General features: G+C 38.8%; 1 protein-coding gene across 5 annotated transcripts in view; it reads left to right on the top strand.

The window, feature by feature from the left end:
• The window catches only part of NSUN6 (NOP2/Sun RNA methyltransferase 6), an 86,957-nt gene that overhangs the window by 7,084 nt on the left and 55,185 nt on the right, over positions 1–24,688 (top strand). For 3 of the 5 annotated variants that reach the window (XM_058432064.1, XM_032166240.2, XM_058432080.1), the window contains exons 3-5: positions 1,912–1,991; positions 18,695–18,804; positions 20,375–20,540. In XM_058432064.1, the coding sequence (XP_058288047.1) occupies positions 1,912–1,991; positions 18,695–18,804; positions 20,375–20,540 (356 nt within the window). Of the gene's footprint in view, positions 1–832; positions 973–1,911; positions 1,992–18,694; positions 18,805–20,374; positions 20,541–24,688 lie in introns of all 5 variants that reach the window. The other 2 variants (XM_058432085.1, XM_032166399.2) reach the window with 2 other exon arrangements.

The raw sequence follows: 24,688 nt of genomic DNA, 5'->3' as shown, positions 1-24,688 counted from the left end.
ACAGTGAAAAAAATAATGTGTTCAGGGTAACTAAGCAGCACAGTAGCATCACCAGAATACCTGAATTAGCTGTTCAACAACAACAAAAACACAGTAGGCTGGATAAACTGTTGCGAGTCTGCATTTTGACTTTGACCAGTCCAGGTCAAGTATGGAATTTTCCACTTCTGGCGTCGTGTCAGCATTCAGAAAGTTTTGATTTGTAACATTTCAGATTTTTGGACTAGGGATGCTCGGTTTGTATTCCATTTATGTGAAATGTCCAGAAAAAGGCACATTTATAGAGAAAGAAAGATAGTGGTTGCCTAGCAATGGGAACAGGGATTGACTCCCAACGAGCATGAAGGATCTTTGTGGGATGATGGAAATTGTCTAAAACTGGAGTACAGTTATTTAAATTTACTAAAAATCATTTAATTGTATGTTTAAAATGGGTGAAATTTATGGTATGTAAATTATCTCAGTAAGGCTGTTTTAAAATAGCATAGGGCAGAAACCAACATTAAAAGAAGCTGGTGATATGCTTGGTTTGGAAAAAAACGTGTGTGTTATGAAGGGTGTGGTTTTATGGGTTTTATTTATATATTAACATGCTCCTAATCGAAAGGGAGAGACAATGACCTTTGGCTTGAGAAGCTTTGATCTCTGTATAAGATATTTCTACAGTCTAAATCAAATGTTACTTACAAAACAAAACAAAAATCAAAGTTCATTTTCTTTGGCAAGATTTGTTCCCTATAACTGATACTGTAAGACTATCAAAATGATGAAGGAGGGAGGGAAAGAGAAAGGAAGAAGGATTTGATTTATTGAGATGGAATTTATCTTTCAGATTGCTTATTAGTTGTCTGTTGGATAACTATACCCTTTGGAAGAAGCAGAAGTTCAGAGAGCTGGTGAATTGGTAGATACGAGGTTATATTTCTAAAATACGCACAATTATTTTCTGTTTCCTTACCAACTTAGAAATCAGTAAGTTGATCTCAGAAATTTTCTGTAGATAGTGTATGAATCCTGTGGGGCAATGCAAACATGCATTGTGGTGATTGCTCTTTTATGTAGTATGTGAAAATAGAGTTGATAAACCCTAACCTACAAGGCAGACTTGTTCTCAAATATTTGCATGCTGCCCTCTCGTAGAGTATACGGTCCCTGTCATCCAGTCCCCTATGCAGCTGTTTTTTATTCTGTGTAGAGTGCCCAATTTTCTTCTGCTTGTTACAGTGGTACACTGGTACATATTTAACAACCCCTTTCTGGGAAAAATAACCCCAATTTGTGGTGTTTGTTGATTTCTGTGGTATAAATACTCACCATGTTCCCTGGTAGCTACATGCATGACCATGGAATTGGAAAGAGATGCATGCAGTGGCTCTCCTGAGCTGGTGTGAGCTGGCTCCCACACCTGTACCTGCTTTCAGTGTGACACTCTTCTGGTTCCCTTACAATAGAGAATACTGAAAATCCCGAACCTCTACCATAAACATTTCTTTTCCTCACCGAAGCTGACATGGATGCCAGTGTTGACTGTGTGTATTAGGTAATATTTATTAATAGTAATCTCAGTCTTTAACATCCTATTCAGAAACTTAAAGGAATACTACATGTAATTCTATATTAAATAAAAGTTTTTAACGTAAATCATTTAGGGTAACTACGGTTTGTGTTTATAATGCCAAATAGTAAGCAAAATTGAGTCTTATAAGGAAGTCAGGATACTTCAGAATTAAAATAGAGAATACATTGTTGTTTTGAGGTCTTTTGGATTTTTACAGTATCCCGTGGAATAAGGTGAAAGTGCCCCAGAGCTACTAGGGCTTCATGCTGTGGTAGATGATGATACTGAAAAGTTCCATAAGTTGAAATGTATCAAATGTATGATTGCTTTATAATCATGTTTATCTTCAACAGCAGTTTAATGGATTAAGTGTTCCTATTCTTCAACATCCAGACCTTCAAGATGTGTTACTTATTCCTGTTATTGGACCCAGGTTTGTAAGAACTTCATTTCCAAATTATATTCTTGTCAATAAAAGTTTGTCACAGGGAGCTTTTTTTTTTTTTTTTTTGAGACAGAGTCTCGCTCTGTCGCCCAGGCTGGAGTGCAGTGGCGCAATCTCGGCTCACTGCAAGCTCCGCCTCCCAGGTTCACGCCATTCTCCTGCCTCAGCCTCTCCGAGTAGCTGGGACTACAGGCGCCCTCCACCACGCCCAGCTAATTTTTTGTATTTTTAGTAGAGACCGGGGTTTCACTGTGGTCTCGATCTCCTGACCTTGTGATCCGCCCGCCTCGGCCTCCCAAAGTGCTAGGATTACAAGCGTGAGCCACCACGCCCGGCCCACAGGGAGCTTTTTAATTGTTCGGTGATAATACTAAGTTTCTCCATTGTTTGCACTTTCTATAGATAACAGGAATTCAGAACTTCATAAATGCAGACTTTAGACTCTGTCATGGAAAATAATACAAAAGAAGACTAGGAATGGGCCCAAGGATCTTGAGAATAATGCATTTTAGGTCCATTTAGTTCTGTGATGTTTTTTCCCTCCACTTTGTGTGAAATTTTATTTTATTTGTTTACTTGTATTTCATATGAATTTTCAGTGCTAAATTAAAACTCTTTTTTGAGCTGCAACAAAAATATAGAGTAACCTGTTTTCTACTTTCATAGCTGATATGTTTGTAAAATTGTATTTTTTGAGACAGCGTCTTGCTCTGTTACCCAGGCTGGAGTGCAGGGGCACAAGCATAGCCCATTGCAGGCTCGAACTTCTGGGCTCAGACATTTATACCACCTCAGCTTCTGAGTAGCTGGGACTGCAGGTGCGCACCACTGCACCTGGCTAATTTATTTTTTATTTTGTAGAAACAGTCTCACTATGTGTCCCAGGCTGGTATTGAACTCCTAGCCTCAAACAGTCCTCCCACCTCAGCCTACGATGTGAGCCATCTTGCCCAGCCTGTAAAATTTTATTCATAATTCGACAAGTATGTTAAACTACTATGTGCCATTTATGTTCTACACTTTTACGTATTTGGAAAGCATATGTTTGAAAATTGAAAAACAGGTTTTCAGGCTGGATCTGGTGGCTTACTTACTCCTGTTATCCCAGCACTTTGGGAGGCTGAGGTAGGCGGATCCCTTGAGTCCAGGGGTTGGAGACCAGTCTGGGCAACATGGCAAAACCCTACCTCTACTAAAAGAAATTACAAAAATTAGCTGGGTATGGTGGTGCACACCTATAGTCACAGCTATTCAGGAGGCTGAGGTGGAGGGATCATTTGAGCCTGGGAGGCGGAGGCTGCAGTGAGCCACGATTGTGCTACTGCAATCCAGCCTGGGAGGCAGAGCAGGACCTTGTCTCAAAACAAAAGAAAAAAATGGAAAAATAAGTTTTCATAGTATAATGATTATAATGGAGTTTTATTCCTGTGGAGCATTTTAAAATTCCTAATTATGGTCTAAAATCTTTTGGAACTCCTAAGAGTTATAATATAGAAATGCTTTTGTTAAAATTGAAGTTTCTTAAAACTTCAATTTAGTGGGCAGCAATAGAGCAGTGGTTTAATAAACTATGATTTGTCCATGCAGTGGGATAGTATATGGCCTTTAATATGGGAGAATTATACTTACCAATCAGAGAAGATGTTTATGATCAGATTTAAGTATCAAAAGCAAATTCCCATACTTGGCATAATTACTTTTTTTGTAGTTAATAAAAGTACACAACTATGGATTTATGTATATTTATTTACATGTAAAAAAACGTCTGGAAGCTGTGACATACTCAACTTTTAATAGTGGTTAACTCTGAAGAAGTTAGATTGGGAGAGAGCGGGGAAATAAAAGGAAATTTTCATGTGTAATATTTTCATTTTTTTTTTTTACTATAAGAATGTATTTTTGCAATTAAAGTTGATTTGTATAGGCTCATTCTATTTAGTTTAATTTTTAAAGTTTTTCATCTTCTATTCAGTTTTTTAAAGGTGAAATTTAGATACAGTGAAACGAAGAGATCTTAAATGTATAGTTTGTTGAGTTTTGACAAATATATACAACTGTGCAGCCAAGACCCACCCCAGTCAAGATAGAGCATTTCCATTATTCCAGAAACATCTCTTGTACTACCAGGAAACTGCTCTTGTGATTTCTGTCATCTCTTAGTTTTGGACCAGTTAGTTGCTACTATAATAGACCATAATCACAGATCTTTGGAGGTTACTACACTCCTTATGAGGATGCAAAATTATACTTATTTAGGTTCAAACTTTGGCCATTTCTTACTTTGTTAAACACTTCTTCTTTATTCTTTAGTTTTATTTAGTTTCCCTGAAGATAGAGTTCAATTAGGTTTTTCTTTACAGAAGCAAGTAAAAATTAGAGTTGTACATAAATGTAAAAGTAATCATCCATGACATCTCCTGTCCCACCTCCCAATTTTGTTTCTCTGAGCATCAAATTTGATTTTTTCTAGACCATCTCTGTGCTTGTAGCTGCATACATGAATGCACATGTGTAATCATTTGTACTCATTTTTAGAAAATAGAAAAGATTGCCGGGCGCAGTGGCTCACGCCTATAATCCCAGCACTTTGGGAGGCCGAGGCGGGCAGATCACGAGGTCAAGAGATCTAGACCATCCTGGCTAACACGGTGAAACCCTGTCTCTACTGAAAATAGAAAAACTAGCCAGGCGTGGTGGCGCGTGCCTGTAGTCCCAGCTACTCGGGAGGCTGAGGCAGGAGAATCGCTTGAACCCGGGAGGCGGAGGTTGCAATGAGCCGAGATCGTGCCACTGCACTCCAGCCTGGCAACAGAGCGAGACTCCGTCTCAAAAAAAGAAAAGATTATAATGTTTTACAATTTGCTTTTGTGTTCACTTAAAAATGTATGATGGATATCATTCCACGATTATATAACACTATTTCATTCTTTTTAATGGCTGCATGAACAGTATATTTTATCATTTAGCTCGGTTTAAATTTTTCTATCCTCCATTGATAGACATTTAGTTTTTTCCTGTTTTTCATTATTACCAGAGGTGTTGGAGTGAATATTTGTAGACTTGTATAAGCATGTCTGCAGAACAAACTGATATGACACAGAATAACCAGTTCTAAGGTCTGTGCTTATTTTAGTTGGAGACATATTACCAGATTACCCTCTACAAAGTTTTACCAGTTAACGTTTCAGCAGTATATGAGAGATTTTGATACTTCCATTCTTGCCAATACTGGCTATTTTAGGTCTCTAAAATATTTGGATGATTTAACTTTAGTAATTTTCAATACTTACTTTTACGTGGCCTTAATCATCCTTTCATTCTTTTCTTCGTAGTGATCTAGGCTACTCATCAGAACATGAGTGAATGTATAAATACAAATGGTGAGCAATTGCAAGGAAGCCTGAAAAAATTATTTAGGATTGTAAATTCACCTACCTACCTTTCATTCCTAAAAAAGAATAAGTCAATTCCTTTTTGTTTGTTTTTTTAATTCCTGATTTTTATTAAGTATCTTTTTTTAAATTTTTTTGATTTTATTTTTTTGAGACAGAGTCTCAGTCTGTCACCCAGGCTGGAGTGCAGTGATGTGACCTTGGTTCACTTCAACCTCTGCCTTCCAGGTTCAAGCAATTCTCCTGCTTCAGCCTCCTGAGTAGCTGGGGCTCCAGGCGCATGCCACCACACCTGGCTTAATTTCTGTGTTTTTAGTAGAGACTGTGTTTCACCATGTTGGCCAGGCTGGTTTTGAACTTCTGACTTCATGATCTGCCTGCCTTACCCTCCCAAAGTGCTGGGATTACAGGCATGAGCCACCGCACCCGGCCTATTACGTCTCTTTTGACTTTCCATTATGAGAAATGAGGAGGTTCCTGGAGTTAAATTTTCCCCAAAATTCCTACCAGCTAATTTGTATTTACTGTTGGTTTTTGTTATTGTTGTTGTTGTTGTTGTTGTTGGCGGGGATGAAGTCTCACTGTGTTGCCCAGGCTGGTCTCAAACTCCTGAGCTCAAGTGATCCACTCTCCTCAGCCTCCCAAAGTGCTAGGATTACAAGCACCAGCCACCATGCCTGGCCATTTTTTTTTTTTTTTTTTTTAACATTGTCAAGCTTTATAACATCGTTATTTCCCAAGTATAATTCACATGGATGCGGTGCTTGCTTTCAGTCTTTATAGCACAGTTTCTCATTTCTTATCTTTGTTAATGTCTTTGTTGGTGAGTACAGTCACTTAGCAGATCTCCCGCACCCCTGCCCTTTCCTGAAGTGTGCCTCTTATGTACTGCGTTACATTCTTACTTGAGAATGTCTGCCTGTTGCCTTTTTGTTTATACAACAAGTTGGCTGAGTCTGATTGTTTCAGGCCACATAGTATTTCCCTTAGCACTTTGTAGACATTGTTTTTATAACCTGTGGCATCAAATGTTATTGTGAAGAAATCTAAGGCCCACCAAAAACTTTTCCTCCTTATAACAGTACCTTGTCTTCTGCTTGGAGATCTGTGGGATTCTTACTTATTGAATTTTAGACATTTGGCCAGTGTAATGCTTGATTTTGATTATTTCCTCTTAGTTCTTCTTCGTCTTTTTTTTTGTTTTGAGACGGAGGCTCACTCTGTCACCCAGGCTGGAGTCCAGTGGCACAATCTTGGCTCACTGCAACCTCTGCCTCCCAGGTTCGAGTGACTCTCCTGCCTCATGCTCCCAAGTAGTTGAGATTACAGGCGCCGGCCACTACGCCCAGCTAATTTTTTGTATTTTTGGTAGACGGGGTTTCTCCATGTTGGGCAGGCTGGTCTCAAACTCGTGACCTCAGGTGATCCACCCACCTCAGCCTCCCAAAGTGCTGGGATTGCAGGCGTGAGCCACCTCACCCAGCCAACTTTGGCCATTTCTTATTCTGTTAAACACTTCTTCTTTATTCTTTAGTTTTATTTAGTTATCCTAAAGATCGTTCAGTTAGGTTTTTCTTTATAGAAGCAAGTGAAAACTAGAGTTGTACATAAATAAAAAAGTAATCATCCATTACATCTCGTGTCCCACCTCCCAGTTTTGTTTCTCTGAGCATCCAATTTGATTTTTTCTGGACTGTCTCTGTGCTTACATCTGCATACATGAATGCACATGTACAGTCATTTGTACTCATTTTTGGAAAATAGAAAAGATTATAATGTTCTGCAATTTGCTTTTATGTTCGCTTAAAAATATATAATGGATATCGTCTCACGATTATATAACACTTTCATTCTTTTTAATGGCTACATTAACAGTATATTTTATCATTTAGCTCAGTTTAAATTTTCTGTCTTCCACTGAGAGACATTTAGTTTTTTCCTGTTTTTCATTATTAGCAGAAGTGTTGGAGTGAATATTTGTGGACTTCATAAGCATGTCTGCAGAACAAACTGATATGACACAGAATAACCAGTTCAAAGGTCTGTGCTTATTTTAGTTGAAGACATATTACCAGATTACCCTCTACAAAGTTTTACCAGTTTATGTTTCAGCAGTATATGAGAGATTTTGATGCTTTCATTCTTGCCAATACTGGCCATTTTAGGTCTCTAAAATATATGGATGATTTAACTTTAAATTATTTTCAATACTTACTTTTACATGGCTTTAATCATCCTTTCATTCTGTTCTTTGTAGTGATCTAGGCTACTCATCAGGGCATAAGTGAATATATAAAATACATATGGTGAGCTATCGCAGGGAAGCTTGAAAAAATTATTTAGGATTGTAAATTCACATACCTACCTTTCATTCCTGAAAAGAGGCCAGGCGTGGTGGCTCATGCCTGTAATCCCAGCACTTTGGGAGGCCTAGGTGGGTGGATCACCTGAGATCAGGAGCTTGAGACCAGCCTGAGCAACATGGTAAAACCATGTTTCTACTAAAAATACAAAAATTAGCCAGGTGTGGTGGCGCATGCCTGTAATCCCAGCTACTTGGGAGGCTGAGGAAGGAGACTTGCTTGAACCCAGGAGGTGGAGGTTGTAGTGAGCTGAGATTGCACCATTGCACTTGAGCCTGGACGACAAGACTGAAACTCTATCTCAAAAAAAAAAAAAGTCAATTCCTTTTTGTTTGTTTTTTTAACTCCTGATTTTTATTAAGTATTTTTTTTTAAATTATTTTTATTTTTTTGAGATGGAGTCTCAGTCTGTTTGCCAGGCTGGAGTGCAGTGATGTGACCTTGGTTCATTGCATCCTCCGCCTCCCAGGTTCAAGCAGTTCTCCTGCCTCAGCCTCCCAAGTAGCTGGGACTACAGGCGTGTGCCACCACGCCCAACTAATTTTTGTATTTTTGGTAGATACTGGGTTTCACCATATTGGCCAGGCTGGTCTCGAACTCCTGACCTTGTGATCTGCCTGCCTCACCCTCCCAAAGTGCTGGGATTACTGGCATAAGCCACTGTGCCCGGCGCATGAAGTCTCTTGACTTTCCACTGTGAGAAATGAGGAGGTTCCTGGAGTTAAAATTTCCCTAAAATTCCTACCACCTAGTTTGTATTTACTGTTTTTTGTTTTGTTTGTTTTGTGTTGTTTTTGAGATGGGGTCTCACCGTGTTGCCCAGGCTGGTCTCGAACTCCCGAGCTCAAGTGATCCACCCTCCTCGGCCTCCCAAAGTGCTAGGATTATAAGTGCCAGCCACCATGCCCAGCCAGTTTTTTTTTTTTTTTTTTTTAACTTTGTCAAGCTTTATAACATTGTTATTTCCCACGTATAATTCACATGGATGAAGTGCTTGCTTTCAGTCCTTATGGCACAGTTTATTTCTCATTTCTTATCTTTATTAATGTCTTTGTTGGTGAGTACAGTCACTTAGCAGATCTCCCGCACCCCCTGCCCTTTCCCGAAGGTTGCCTCTTATGTACTGCGTTACTTTCTTGATTGAGAATGTCTGCCTGTTGCCTTTATGTTTATACAACAAGTTAGCTGAGTCTGGTTGTTCAGGGCACATAGTATTTCCCTTAGCACTTTGTAGACATTGTTTTTATAACCTGTGGTACCAAATGTTATTGTGAAGGCATCCAAGGCCCACCAAAAACTCTTCCTCCTTCTAAAAGTACCTTGTTTTGTGCTTGGAGACCTGTGGAATTCTTACTTACTGAGCTTTAGACATTTGGCCAGTGTAGTGCTTGATTTTGATTATTTCCTCTTAGTTCTTCTTCGTCTTTTTTGTTTTGTTTTGTTTTGTTTTTCCGAGACAGAGTCTCACTCTGTTGCCCAGGCTGGAGTGCAATGGCGCAATCTCGGCTCACTGCAACCCCTGTCTCCGGAGTTCAAGTGATTCTCCTGCCTCAGCCTCCCAAGTAGCTGGGATTACAGGTGCCCACCACCATACCTGGCTGATTTTTGTATTTTTAGTAGAGATGGAGTTTTACTATGTTGGCCAGGCTGGTCTTAGATCTCCTGAACTCAGATGATCCACCCACCTTGGCCTCCCAAAGTGCTGGGATTACAGGTGTGAACCACGACGCTCAGCCTGTTTCCTCTTAGCTTTTAATGAGACACAGTGTAGCTTTTCAGTTATTCATCTTCCATTATTTCTTTGAATTTTTTTTCTTACATTTTCTGTATTCTCTGTTATAAACGCAGCAAGACTTTGTGTGCTGCGTTTCTGGCACTGATACTACCTGCATCAGGGATTCCCAAGACAGCCCTCAGGTTTAGTGACTGGCTAAGACTCACAGAACCTAGCATGCAGTCACTAATGGCTAAGGTTTATTACATGAAAGCATACAAAAGCAAAACCAGCAAGGGAAAAGAGGCATGGGGTGAAGTTTGGAAGAAACCAAACACAAGCTGTCTCAGTGAAGTCCCATAGGACGTGCTTAATTCCTCCAGCACCTAATTGTGACATGTGAAATAGCTGTCTAGCAGAAAAGCTCATCAGAGACTTGGTGCCCAAGGGTTTTATTGGGCTGGTCACATAGGCACCCCCTGCATGTGCCAAAATCCCCAGACTCCCAAAAGGAAAGCAGGTGCTCCGAACAGACATGTGTTTGTACCTTGCTTGTACAGAGTTTAGGAATTGTGAGCCACTCTTATTTATCATTTGGGAAGGTTTTATGTCACCGCTGGGAACTGTTTCTCATTTCAATTTCTAGCTGCTTAGCTAGCCAAGACCCAGCCTCTCAAGCAAGCCTTTCTAAGAACTGCAGTCTCAAGCCTGTTACTTTAACATTTTTTTTTCTGTTAACATATTCTTCAACTCAATTCACTGATCTTTTTCTTCTGCATTCCTTCTTTTTTGTTTGTTTGTTTGTTTGTTTGTTTTTGAGGCAGAGTTGAGACAGAGTCTCCCTGTCTCCCAGGCTGGAGTTCAGTGGCAGGAGCTCTCACTGCAAGCTCTGCCTCTTGGGTCTACGCCATTCTCCTGCCTCGGCCTCCCTAGTAGCTGGGACTACAGGCGCCTGCCACCATGCCCGGGTAATTTTTTTTTGTATTTTTTTAGCCAGAATGGTCTCAATCTCCTGACCTCGTGATCCACCCTCCTCAGCATCCCAAAGTGCTGGGATTATAGGCGTGAGCCACCGCGCCCGGCCCATTTGTTGTTAGGCGTGTCTTGGTCACGGGCTCTTTTTCAAAGTGGCTGTCTTGTCAATAGTATAGGAGATAAGTTTTATCTTGTCTGTGCTTTGCTTTTCTTATCTCTAAAATGGGGATTCAAAATACTATCTAGTCATAGGGATGCATTACCTCTCTCTGCTTGTAAATCCTTATTCAGAAGTTTTATTGGTCTTTATTTTCTTAGCTGCTAGTTTACTTTTGTCTTTGTTCTTTTATCCCTTTTTTGAGGTTTTTTCCTTTAATTTCTCTGAAAATACAGAGGTACTTGAAATATTTTTCCTTTTGTTTGGTTTACATTTTTAAAATCTACCTTCTGCTTTTTGTGTATGTGTGTGCCACCAATGAATGCAAAATGAATTATTTCTGCTTATCATGCGTTGAATGGAAACAATTACATCCTCATTTGCAGTTTGCTCAAGAACGATCCAAAATGAGGGAAAGAGCATGCCTATGGGACTAGTCAGATATGTTTTCTCGGAAGTACTGCAAATCTCTGCTGGTTCATCTCTAGTCCTGGTGAGCAGAGCAGAGGCTCTCTGTGAAGGCTTTAGCTCATACCTTTTTTCCAGAGGGTGGGGAAGCCTTTCTTTTTTATTTAATCTCTGCTTAGATAACAAGTCAGGAGCAGGAAAGTTGGTTGCTATTTCTTTTCTCTTTCCTGGGCTGCTTTTAGGCAGTTGATCCAGGTTTGTTAGAGAAAATAACAGATTTTCTGGTTATGCCATTTCTGACAATCCATTTCTTCTCTCAGATTTGTCTCCTCTGGACAGGATACTGGTAAGACATTCCTAGTTTCTGATTTTTTTTTCCACTAAGCCTGTGGTCCTGGTCCTAAGTAATAAATGTTTGATTAAGCCTCCAGGAGCCTCTCCTTTTCAGAGACTCCACACCATGCTGAGAAACTAGGTTTGGCTCAGATTTCACTGTCACCCAATTATTTCTCATCGTCGGGATTATAGCTGTTTCTTAGTTTTATTGCAAATGGAATTTTCTCCTCAGATTTTTATTCTCCCCGCCCCCCCCTTTTCATTTCCATGGAATTTAGAAAAAGGAGTTTTCTTCCTCTGATTTTTTTAGTAGAAGCTCAATATCACAATTATTTAAAATATAAATGCATCACTTAAACTTTATATACAGTAAACAATTTTAAAAGTAATACATCACTGAATTACTGGTTTCTTCAGTTTACTTAAAATGAGATGTAAAATAAAATTTCAAATGAAATTTAAAATAAAATTTTGATTTCTTCAGTTTACTTAAAATGAGATTTCATGTACTGGTGAAATATATTGTAATTTTTGGAAGAAGATTTTTGTCTGGTAATTTAATGACTTTAGGAGAAAACTGAATGGCAGACTTCTCTTGATATAGGAACCTTTAAAACATCCCAACCAGCGTTTTCTAAAGGTAGGTTTGGATCAGTAGAACTTTTTAGACCAAAAATCAATTTGTAATTTTAAGGAATTTCTGTATTCTCTCAATTAATGCTCCTCCCTTTTTGATAAGTCTCAAAATAGTTCAAGCAGGCCAGAAAATTAATTTTCTTCCTTTCTTTCACAATTGAATACGTAATTCAACAGCATAAATCTCTTGAAATCCAGATGAGACTGGATTTGTCTTCTCTTTCAGCCTACTCGATTTCCATCTTTTTCCCCCACAAGGCGGAGTCTTGATCTTGTTGCCCAGGCTAGAGTGCAACGGCATGATCTCTGCTCACTGCAACTTCCACCTCCATGTTCAAGTGATTATCCTGCCTCAGCCTCCTGAGTAGCTGGAATTACAGGTGCCTGCTACCACACTGAGCTAATTTTTGTATTTTTAGTAGAGATAGGGTTTCACCGTGTTGGCCAGGCTGATCTCGAACTCCTGACCTCAGGTTAATCTGCCTGCCTCGGCCTCCTAAAGTGCTGGAATTACAGGCATGAGCTACTGTGCCCAGCTGATTTCCATCTTTTGTAGTTGCCTTGCCACTCGTGTTAGTACTGTCTTAGATTGTTTCTCACGGTTCTGGAGGCTGGAAATCCAAGACAGGTGCCAGTATGCTTAGGTTCTGGTGAGGGCCCTCTTCCGCGATGCAGATAGTTGACTTCTTACTGTGTGCTCACATTGCAGAAAGAAAGTGGGTAGTAGCTCTTTGGTCTCTTAAAAAGGCACTGATCCCATTTATGAGCATTCTATCCTCATAACTAATTACCCCCCAATGACTTCTCCAAATACCATCACGTTGAGTTCGGGTTTCAGCATGTGAATTTTGGCGACACAAACATTCCATCCATAACAAGCACTGTAAGATTTCAGTTTCTGTGTGTGTTTGTGTATGTGTGTGTGTATGTGTCTGTATATATATATATGTATATATATTCATATATTCATATATATATGTGAATAGGGTTATTGCAATAGAATATTGAAGAGACGCTGTTGCACAAAGACTACTGATTAAATAAAGGTGGCAGTCCTGCTGCAAAGAAGTATTTGGCATGCGGCAATATCATGTGCTGTTTCACAGTTTCATCCATCACCTTTCGTTTGGTGTAGGGTTGTTAGTATGTGTAGGGTTGTGAATATGTGCAGTTAAAATACCAAATAGATAAAAATATATGCTTTTAGATTCCTTAACAGGACATTCCCATAATCTGTTTTTAATTCCTTAGCTACTTCATTTTTTAGCTATTCTAATACTTTTCTCTTAATCTAGGTATATTTATAGTTTTTTTTTCTCCAACCTATATTACTAAACTATTGGAATGTAATCTTTCTTTAACGTTGTTGATGCACTCTATTTGGAAACATTTCAATAAAAATCCAGCTTTTATCATGTTTTATGGCCCTGCACCAACTTTTAGGTTTCCTCTTTTATTTTTCCTAGTAAAAACTCCCTTTCAGCAAAGCTGACTTAAATATTGATACTTGCATATGACATACTATGTTTTTATATTGTCAGTCCTGTTGTCAGTGGATCCCCAAGACCACTCCTTGGTTCTATGATTCTCTAAGAGGACTTAGGGAATTCAGCACATAATTGTACTTACGGCTATGATTTGTTACAGTGAAAGAATATGAAGCACAATCAGCAAAGGGAAAACCATCACAAGCTTCCAGAGTCCTCTTCCAGGGGAGTCACACAGGACTCCCACAGGAAGTCCCCCAGTGATGATGAGCTGTGACCACATTAGACTCACTGCCAGGATTCCTATTCAGGGCTCATGATGTAGATTCCCACTGCCTGGTACATACCAACATTCCAGATTCTCAGAAGGAAAGCTGGTATTTACCATAAATCATAGTTTGTTCAATAATTCAGGCACAGTGAGCCACTCTTACCAGTTAATAAGTAAACCTCCTGAAATCTCAGTTCCCAGATGTCAGTCAAGGGCCAGCCTTGTAAGCAGGCTTTTCAAAGATAACAGATTAGGCCTACTATGTTAACTTTTTTCTGCACAGTTCTCTGTTCCAGAATTCATCCTTTCCCCTCCATGTTATTTTCATAAAATCTAACACTACAGATTTCACTTTCACAAAACATGTTTTTGAATTTGTGCTATATGTGAGATGTGATGGTGCTACAAAGATGAATGAGACATAGTTCTATAAAGTCAGGAGACTTTGGTACAAGTCAGACTGTTATGATAGTTGCAGTAGAAGTATAAATTAAATGCTATTGGAGCATAAAATAGGAAGAACTGAGTACAAAGAAATTGTTAAATATTTTCTCTAAGCAGGTATTATTTCATTTGAGCCTTGAAGGTGAGGAGAAATTAGGCCGAAGGGCTGTTAAGGTGGGCAAGGTTATGCTAGGCAGAGAGAAGGCATGAAGAAAGACATGAATGCATGAAAATATGGTGGCTCCTAATAAAAGCGATCAGGTTTGGCTCTTTGTTTTCAGAGTTGGGGCATGGGTGAAAGATGAAACTGAAGAAGTTGGGAGAGGCAGGTGTGAAATATGAAGATTTTTTTTGTACTAAGGAATTTTTTTTTCATAGACTTTAGAAGCTAAAGAATTTTTATTGTCAGGTGCGGTGGCTCACGCCTGTAATCCCAGCACTTTGGGAGGCTGAGATGGGCGGATCACGAGGTCAGGAGATCAAGACTATCCTGGCTAACATGGTGAAACCCCATCTCTACTAAAAACACAAAAAATTAGCCGGGCATGGTGGCGGGTACCTGTAGTCTCAGCTACTCAGGAGGCTGAGGCAGGAGAATGGCGTGAACCCGGGAGGTGGAGCTTGCAGCGAGTCGAGATGGCACGACTGCACTCCAGCCTGGGAGACAGAGCAAGACTCCGTCTCAAAAAAAAAAAAAAAAAATTTTTTTTTATTAGTAATGATTAGATGTGTATTTTAGAAATATAATAGTGGTAGTAGTCTTCCAAACTGCTTGGAGATCATGACCCTTTAGTAACGTGTGAAATCAATTTGATGTTTTCAATGAATATTTTAAAAAATAAATGGGATGTTTTATAATATATTGCATTGCACATAGTAAAAATATTTAATGAAATGTTATGTGTGATATCACACACACAGACATGTATGTGTTTCTTATATCAAGTTCTCAAATGATATAAAAACTTGAAATAAGTTCTTTTATCAAGTGTGTTTCTTACATCAACTTACAGTCAAAAGTTTCAGAAATTTTTTCAGAAGTGAATTGCAAACCTGGAGAAAAGTTAGGAAAGTATTTCAGAGTTTTTTAGCTTCAATAATATGTATGGTGAATTAGATAACATGAAGATGTTTTTGCTACATACACCGAGGAGTGCTAAGTAGAAAAGAACATAGTAGGCCACAAAATGATGTAGCTGAGTGATTAAAAATGTAGTTGATATATTAGAGGTTAGGAATGCAGAATGATTGAAAAGAGAACAGCAAGCATGTGAGCTAATATTGGTGGGTTGAAGTTATGGGAAAGGAGGTGGTCTTTCTTCTAAATTTGGGGTCTTTTGTTTAAACAATTAAGTGTTAATATTAAGGATGAGAAATACCCAGTAGTCAGTACAAGGCAGTAATTAAAAGTAGGTCTTTCTTGCCTTAGGATATAGGCTGGAGAAAAATGTGTTTCCGAGAATGCGCAGCCATAAGTTCCCTCTGTCATAAAGGTGTGGAATGCCAATTGCTGTAACCTAAATTGTCTTGGAAACTGCAAACTGGGAAATTAACTATTTGGTCCCAAGCCAATTCCTGGTGCTTGGCAAAACCTAAGTGACACCACTCTGGAGCAGCACTCATTCAATCCAAGCCAAACACTTGGCATTGTTAAAAGCTACACTAGGAATCAAACCACTATGAGTAAGAATCAGCATATATAACAAGCTGCAAGATTAGATTTCCCTCAGAACTTTTAACAAACAGACCTCTCTGGCAGAGACTATAAAAACAGTTTTCTTCGAAGATCAGGTGAGATCAGGCATGTTCAGAGTGGTATGGCTGTAGACAAAACAGTTTTCTTAAAATGATTAAAAATGAAAGAATAGAACATAAAAGACCCTAAGGATAAAAAGGTAGAATTGAAAACAAATTTCTAAAAATAAAATATCATTAAAATTAAAAACTCATACAATGAATTAAACAGCAGATTAGAGCCAACTGATGAGAAAGTTTTTGAATTAGGAGATGACTCTTAGGAAATACCTAGAATGCAGCAGAGAGAAATTAAAAATATGAAAATGAAATTGAGTCATGAAAAAAAGAGCACTTTATATTTCTTTTTTTTTTTTTTTTTTTTGAGATGGAGTTTTGCTCTTGTTACCCAGGCTGGAGTGCAATGGCACCATCTTGGCTCACTGCAACCTCCATCTCCTGGGTTCAAGTGATTCTCCTGCCTCAGCCTTCTAAGTAGCTGGGGTTACAGGCATGTGCCACCATGCCTGGGTAATTTTGTGTTTTTAGTAGAGATGGGGTTTCTTCATGTTGGTCAGGCTGGTCTCAAACTCCCAACCTCAGGTGATCCACCCGCCTCAGCCTCCAAAAGTGCTGGGATTACAGGCCTGAGCCACTGCGCCTGACCAGCAGTTATAATTTTAATGAGTCCCAGGTATAGAGAATATGAATAATGGGGGAAAGACAATAATCACAAATGTAATGACTATGAATTTCTGTCATTGATGAAAAATTTAAGAAGTGTGAGCTTGAAGCCAAAAGTAAAAGTAGATTCATATCTACATACTTCAGAGTGAAACTGCAGAACACCAAAGACATAGAGAAAATCTGAAACCAGTAGTAAAAGGCAGGAAGCTATTTCAGTCATCACAAAGAGATATGTTTCTGACATCAGGAGATAGGCGCACAAGACCTATCAGAACTAGAAGGTAGCTTGATTCCTAAATCAATCAATGTCAAGACTTAGAACTTTAAGATGATGCTGAGTGTCTTAGTTTATTTTGTGCTGCTATAGCAGAATACCTGAGACTGGGTAATTTATAAAGAACATAAATTTATTTTTTGTAGTGTTGGAGGATGGGAAGTCTAAGATCGAGGCAGTTGCATCTGGTGAGGGCTTTCTTGCTACATCTGTACATGGTAGAGGGCACAAGGGCAAGAGAAAGCAAACTCACTGCTGCAAGCCCTTTTTATTATAGCATGAATTCATTCACGAGGGCAGAGCACTCATGGTGTAACCAGCTCCCAGTAGGCCTCATATTCCAACACTGTTGCGCTAGGGATTAAGTTGCCAGCACATGAATATTGGGGGACACATCCAGACCGTAACATTGAGGCATCTAGTTTGGTTATCTGGGCAGATAATGACGCCTCATTCAAGATTGGAAACAGGATGAAAAGATTTGGGATCCTGCCAAGGAGTGGAGGAATGGATGAGGGAAAACTAACATTGTTTAGGACTTGTTGAGTTTGAAGTAACTGTGAGACATCTCTATATAGCTGTCCGTAGGTAATTAGAAATATCAATTAAGAGTCTAAGCTGGGCATGGTGGCTCATGCCTATAATCCCAGCACTTTGAGAGGCTGACGCTGGTGGATCACCTAAGGTCAGGAGTTCGAGACCCACCTGGCCGACATGGTGAAACCCCGTCGCTACTAAAAATACACAAGTTAGCCAGGTGTGGTGGCAGGCACCTGTAATCCCAGTTACTCAGGAGGCTGAGGCACTAGAATTGCTTTAACCCAGATGGCAGAGGTTGCAGTGAGCCAAGATTGTGCCACTGTACTCCAGCTTAGGCGACAGAGACAGACTTGGTCTCAAAAAAAAGTACTAGAAAGGCTAAACATTAGAATTTATGGATTGTTTTTGTGAGTGATTATTGAAATCATGAGATTGCCAAGGGATAGAATGCAAGGTGAGTAGAGATAGTCGCATCTTTTGGAACTTGGTGGGGAGAGCATCTAAGAAGTAGGCAGAGAATGAGCAATGAGAATGTTTGGGACCAGGAAGGAGTAGGTATAAAGCTGAAAACTTAGTAAGATTTGATGAATTGGCGATCATGGAATTGAAGACAGGACGCACCTAACTCCCCCAGCAATGAATTGTGACAGCACATCCAAGAAAGCTTATTAGAGACTCAGTGTTAAGAGTTTTTATTTAGGGCTGATCACATTGGGTCCCTGATCTTTGGAACCCTGAGTGTTAGAAGTAATACAGATTTTAGTGGTCTAAGAAATGAATAGAATGTGAGAAATTGGAAAAGACTCAAAAAGGTTGGCCAGCAAAGGAAGGAAAAAAGACTTATCTTCTTTTCCTGTCTTGTTTAAATTATTCATAATTTACCTTGCAACAATTTACCACTTTAGAAATGTTTTTGTAATTCTTTGTGTATTTTTCTATTTTAGTCTTTGAAGACAGAGAAAGTCTATTTTTCTCCTAATGCTATGATAAACAGTAATGCTTGTTAAATGATTAAGCAATTTCTGGTGCCACTTTATTGCCTTCCACCAGATGGACCTCTTGATTTTTTTCTTCCTCTCAAGTGCCCATCTTCGTGTTGCTGTTTTTTCCTGTTTCTGTTTCCTCTATATGTATGCCTCTTTTTTCAGCTTTTTCTTATGTACTCAGGACAATTAAGACTAAAGAGGTTATTAGCGTTCAGATAGAACACGGGAAACATTGGTAGGCATTGGAGGTATGTTACTATTAAACTTCTTGTTTCTTACATTTCTAGAAAGAATATTAAAAAGCAACAGTGTGAAGCCATTGTTGGAGCCCAGTGTGGCAATGCAGTTTTAAGAGGAGCCCATGTCTATGCCCCAGGAATTGTGTCAGCATCAAAATGTAAGTATAATGTTGAGATTTGTCTTTAAGGTTCTCTAAAATTTATGTGCATTTTCAAATGGAAAATTTATTGATGTCACTAAGACGTATTCCAAATTTTCCTTGGTCGGATATTTTTCCAGCTTTGCATTTAGGGTTTTATCTGATAAGGACTAACAAACTAGTCATCATGTAAGGTTTTCTGAGTTTTTTTTTTTTTTTTCCTTCCAAATAAGGATGTATTTGATGATGGCTGTTTTAGTGGATCATTACTGATAAATAGAGAGAGTACGTCAGTGAACTTCTGTTTTGTTTTCTTGACTGCATTGCCTTAAAACCTCAGAAAGCTGTCGTACCATTAGTAAGAGAACATCCAGAACCTGGAATCTGAACATTGAGATGAAACTTAATATTCTTAATGTGTTCACCCAGTTGGCGACATACCTGTATTGCATATGCTTAGTAAGTTAGTCACTGTGGTTCAGTGGTACCTTATTGGACTTGAAATCAATAAACATTTGCTTTGATCCGTAGAAAACTTATTCAGTCTCTGGGCCTCAGTTACGGTGTCCTTGAAATGAATAATTTGATCTGTGTCAGAATTGGGTCACCTACTACCTGCTGGCCAAGTCTGGCCCATGTCTGTTTGTGTGTGGTCCATGAGCTAAGAATGGTTTTTTCAGTTTTAAAATGTTGTGAAAAGATACATATATAAAGAAGAATATGCCACAGAGACCTTATGTGGCTACAAAGCCTAAAATATTTATTTGCCCTTTACAGGAAAAGTGTGTTGACATCTGATCTACATGATTTTAACAGTTCTCTTAGCTCTAGCTAATAGGCTGTTCACTACTGTTGTCAGGTAATAGACCAAATAAATTTATGATAGATTAGGTTTAAAAATGTTTTTTGGAAGTGGAATATAATTTCCCATTGTAAATATCACTGGGAGTTGTTACAGAAAATAAATGCCTACAAAAACTGGATTTAATCAGCCATATAAAGCAACTGTGTACACTGTATACTGTAAAAGGTATTCTGAATGTATACACACACGTATATATGTGTGCATAGGTATGTGTGTATATATATGAATGACTATATATGCTTATCGTTAAAGTCTCTGCCTTAATTGTGCTGTCACATCAAAATAGCAAATACAAACAGGGTTATGGGATTTAGAAATATTTCTTTGAAGGATTTTACGGTACATTTTTGAACAATCCTTTTGAAGGAAACTTAGAACTTTGAGGTTTGAGCTGAGATGTCTAGATTTATAGGAAATCTTTTAAGGCTTGGGGGAAATAATTTGGCTCAGCTATAGATTTCCAGTTGCGGGTAGGATGTTTTGAAGCTGTTCTATTTCTTTGTTTTCACTGAAAAGGATTCTTCAGTGAGTTTTATTGTTAGGGAATATTTTAAAGTAAAAAGTCAGATTTTCTGTTAAAGATTAATTGAGATGATGAGCCAGTTTGAACTGCTTCATGCCCACTATTGATGCCTCTAGAGATCACCAATCTAACTCAAAGAATTTTCACGATTCTTCTGCCAAAGCATAAATCAATGTAATCTGATTTTCTTCTTTCTCTAGTTATGAAAGCTGGAGATGTTATTTCTGTATACTCTGATATTAAAGGAAAATGTAAGAAAGGAGCCAAAGAATTTGATGGAACAAAAGTATTTCTGGGAAATGGGATTTCTGAACTAAGCCGCAAAGAAATCTTCAGTGGATTACCTGAACTGAAGTATGTCATCAGGTGCTTTGGGGAAATCAGCATCCTTTTTGTGGGTCAATGAAAATTTAAAATAATGTAAAATGTATCTAGTTGCATTATATGAAATTTTTTTGGTATAAATCCACCTGGAAAAAAATTGTTTAACCCATATTTCCATGATTTTTGGTCAAAAAGGATAACTGATCAAATTAAAGAGCCTTATTAAGCAACTAGTTACATTTTAATTGTCAAATATTTTTACTTGTCCTTCTGAATCTTATTTTTTTCAAAGTATTTTGCGTCTTTGAAAACCATTGCTCATCATGATGGAGAATGAATTAGATGATCTATCCAGATCATTTTTAATGTTCTTATTTGTCAAGAAAAAGTTTGATTTTAATATAAATTAAATATTTTTTAATTAAAAATAAATTTTACCAGAAACCTAGCACTCACATGAATATTTGTGGTTAAAAATGAATGTTTAGGTTTGTTCAAACTAAATTAAAATATAGTCTGTTCTAAATCATTCCTGGTTGCTAGTGGCCCTGAATAAATTGGTGGAAAATCCAAGCTCTTATTTTCTTAGCTTTTTCAGGCTTTTTGAATTCTGTGGACAGCTCCATTACTCCAAAGTTCATGGCTGACATAGACGTGCTGAAAGCTGTGAATTTCTCCGTTTAGAATTGGACGATATCCCTGACTAGTAGAACAGTTTTTCATGTTGCAACAGTTTGGGTTTGTAGTTGAAATTCATTCGTTCTTCTGAAGAAGATGACTGTTGGATTCCCTAGATCTAGGTAGCAGCACTTTCCAAATGGCCAAGAAAAAAGATTTTGTTCTCTTTAGAAGGCTTCATGAATATAAAGATTATGCATATATCTGCTATGTTTATCTTTGGACCTGTAATAGGTAATTGATATTTTGACTGCCTCCATTAGTTCATTGTTAATGGTATACTCTTCATTCTTTTAGGTTATTTGATGTAGTTCCAATTATCGTGCTGAATAATGTTTTCTGAACAATGTTCTGAATAATTTTTTGTTGGTGGAAGTAGGAGGCAACCAACTTCCACCTTTTGGCCTGGCGTGGTGGCTCACTCCTGTAATTCCAGCACTTTGAGAGGCCAAGGTGGGCAGATCGCTTGAGGTCAGGAGTTCGAGACCAGCCTGACCAACACGGTGAAACCCAGTCTCTACTAAAAATACAGAAATAAGCTAGGTGTGATGGTCGGTGCTTGTAATCTCAGCTACTCAGGATGCTGAGGCAGGAGAATCGCTTGAATCCAGGAGGTTGCAGTGAGCCCAAGATTGCACCACTGCACTCCAGCCTGGGTGACACGGCGAGACTTCAGAATTTCAAAAAGAAAAAAAAGTTGGTTTTTAAACTCAATTTCTTCAGTTATACTGTTGGAAGTTTTGTCTCTTCCGGTGGGAGAAGCAGGCTGCTATAACAGAAATGCTACATGTACACCCTGTTTCTTATTTATATTCCTTAAAAAATTTTAAACCAACACAACTAATGGTACAATTGTTATTCAGTTAGTGAATTTGAGCCCCTTGCTTTCTTGAATTCCAGATGGGTTGAATCATTCATAGATTCATGAAGGCAGATTTATTTACTAACAGACTGTATTAACATATGCAATCTTGTACTTTGCATTATTATATGGAGATACGTGGCTACAAAAATAATTTTTAAAGAAACATGTAATCTCATACCTGAATAATAATTGGCTTAAATTATTCTTCGTTATGTTACTTTAAGTTCAGTGATTTATAGCACTCCCTTGTTCTGGTAGGCATGGTCAGAAGGAGATAGTTGAAGAGCACCAGAACTTAAAGTGGTAGTTAGGAACTGAGTTAGGAAGACAGGCATGAACATTTTCAAGTTTCAGTGTTTTTTAGAGGGCTGGAGTCCTGCAAGTCAGAAAGTCATTTAAATTATGGAGTGATCAGACTGTGGAATTCAAGATATTCAATAATAGTTGTAGATTCTGGGTATTGATCAAGGTAAGAGTACCAGGTGTCACAACAAAGGAGTGACTTGCCTTGCTTTTTCTTTTAGAGACAAGGTCTTGCTCTGTCACTAAGGCTGGAGTGGTGTGATCAAAGCTCACTATAACCTTGAATTCCTGAGCTCAAGTGATCCTCCTACTTCAGCCTCTGAGTAGCTAGTACTATAGCACGTGACACCATGATCAGCTGATATTTTAATTTTTTTTTTATAGAAATGGAGGTCTTGCTATGTTGCCCAGTATGGTCTTGAACTGGGTCTCAAGCAGTTCTCCACCTGCCTCCCAAAGTGCTAAGATTACAGGGATGAGATGCCACACTCAGCCAGGACTGGCTTTCAAATGTGAGTCAGTGACGTTTCAGAAGCTTCGTTTGTATATTTTCTGCTCAGTAGCAGGGGATATTTGCCTTGGAAGTGGATACAATGGTTTGATTTGGTCCCGACTGGAGCAGCGAGTGAGTTTTACCTCTGATTAAAAGTGTACATTCATGGATTTCAAGTGGTAAACAAATAAGTAAGGTGGTAAAGGGATGGGAAGAGGAAGAAAAGGAGTCAGCATTTATTGTATGCTAAAGGCTGTTACAACTGAGGGAGCCAGGCATGGTGGCTCATACCTGTTATCCAGGAACTCCGGAAGCTGAGGCAGGAGGATCACTTGAGTCTAGGAGTTTGATGCCATTCTGGGCAACATAGTGAGACTCTGTACACATACACACACACACACACACACACACACACACACACACACCATAGTGAGACTCTGTACACACACACACACACACACACCATAGTGAGACTCTGTACACACACACACTTACCTGGCATGGTGGTGTGTGCCTGTAGTCCAGCTACTGGGGAGGCTAAGGTGGGAGGATCACTTAAACCCAGTAGTTAGAGGCTGCAGTGAGCTATGATTGTGCCACTGTGCTCCAGCCTGCGTGACAGAGTGAGACCCTGTGTCTAAAAATAAATAAATAAATAAAACCAATAACAAAACCGAGGGGAGTTTATAGTCATACCATTGCAGTAATAGTCCACAGATATCTACTGACATTATTTTACTCTAAAGACTAACATAAGCTTATCCTGCCAACATTAGATAGAGTACACACCATCCGTGTAGATGCATCTCCGCCAAGATCAACTCATAAGCTGTTCCATAAGCTAGCTATGAACTTGTCTACCGTACTGCTTCTAAGACTTTTATCTTTGCCCATCCTAATGGGACTCTCCTTGGATTGTACCCTTAAACTAGGTATAAGTTATGATTTTTAAAAAAACATTTTTTAAAAATTTTATTTATTTGGGTGCTCATTGCCCAGGCTGGAGTGCAGTGGCAGGATCCTAACTCATTGCAGCCTCCAACTCCTGGGCTCAAGGGATCCCTCCGCTTCAGTCTCCTGAGTAGCCGGGACTACAGGTACACTCCACCATGCCTTTGTAATTTTTCGAATTTTGTGTAGAGATGTTGCCCAGGCTGGTGTCAAACTTCTGACCTCAAGTGATCCTCCTGTGCCAGTCTCTCAAAAGTGCTGGGATTACAGGCATGAGCCACTGTGCTGGCTTAAATCCTGATTTTTATACTTTCCTTTTAATTAGACTATACTTTTTCCTGTGCGGTCCTAATCCCCAGAACTCTTTGGATTTCTTTGGATTTCTCCTTTCGCTTGCTCTGTCTGGTTTGGCCTGACACACAAGGCCAGGCTTGGCTTTGTCTGACAGGATTTGGGTGTTCTTTCTCTGCTTCAATAGCCTCTGACAACATCTCTGAGATTGTAATGTTTGTCTTGATGAGTCACTCTCCATCAGGCCATTCTGAGTCCTGGCCCTTCCTGCTCTGATCAGTTTCACTGCCACTCCTAAAATGGGACAAAGATGGAAAAGGTTATCCTTGGGATTGTGTTAGTACCAGGCAATTATTCTATAAAGAGCTGACAGGAAATAATAAAGAATGAGGTAGTGTTTGCTTTTCAGTCTGTTCAAATCTCTACAGACACTCATTTGTGCTTAAATGAAACTTTTATGTAACTTTTTCCTTTTTAGTTATGATGGCTTCCTATTCTGCAGGTAAAAATTCAAAAACAATTCACAGGACTACTTTATGTATTTTGTTGTTGAATAAAAGAGTTTTTTTTTTTTTTTTTTTTTTTTTTTTTTTGACGGAGTTTCACTCT

This window comes from Hylobates moloch, unplaced genomic scaffold (genome assembly GCF_009828535.3).
Source record: "Hylobates moloch isolate HMO894 unplaced genomic scaffold, HMol_V3 SCAFFOLD_2, whole genome shotgun sequence".
Classification (NCBI taxonomy): Eukaryota; Metazoa; Chordata; class Mammalia; order Primates; family Hylobatidae; genus Hylobates; species Hylobates moloch.
Note: the sequence above shows the minus strand (reverse complement) of the source record. Positions and strands in the feature narration are given on the sequence as shown.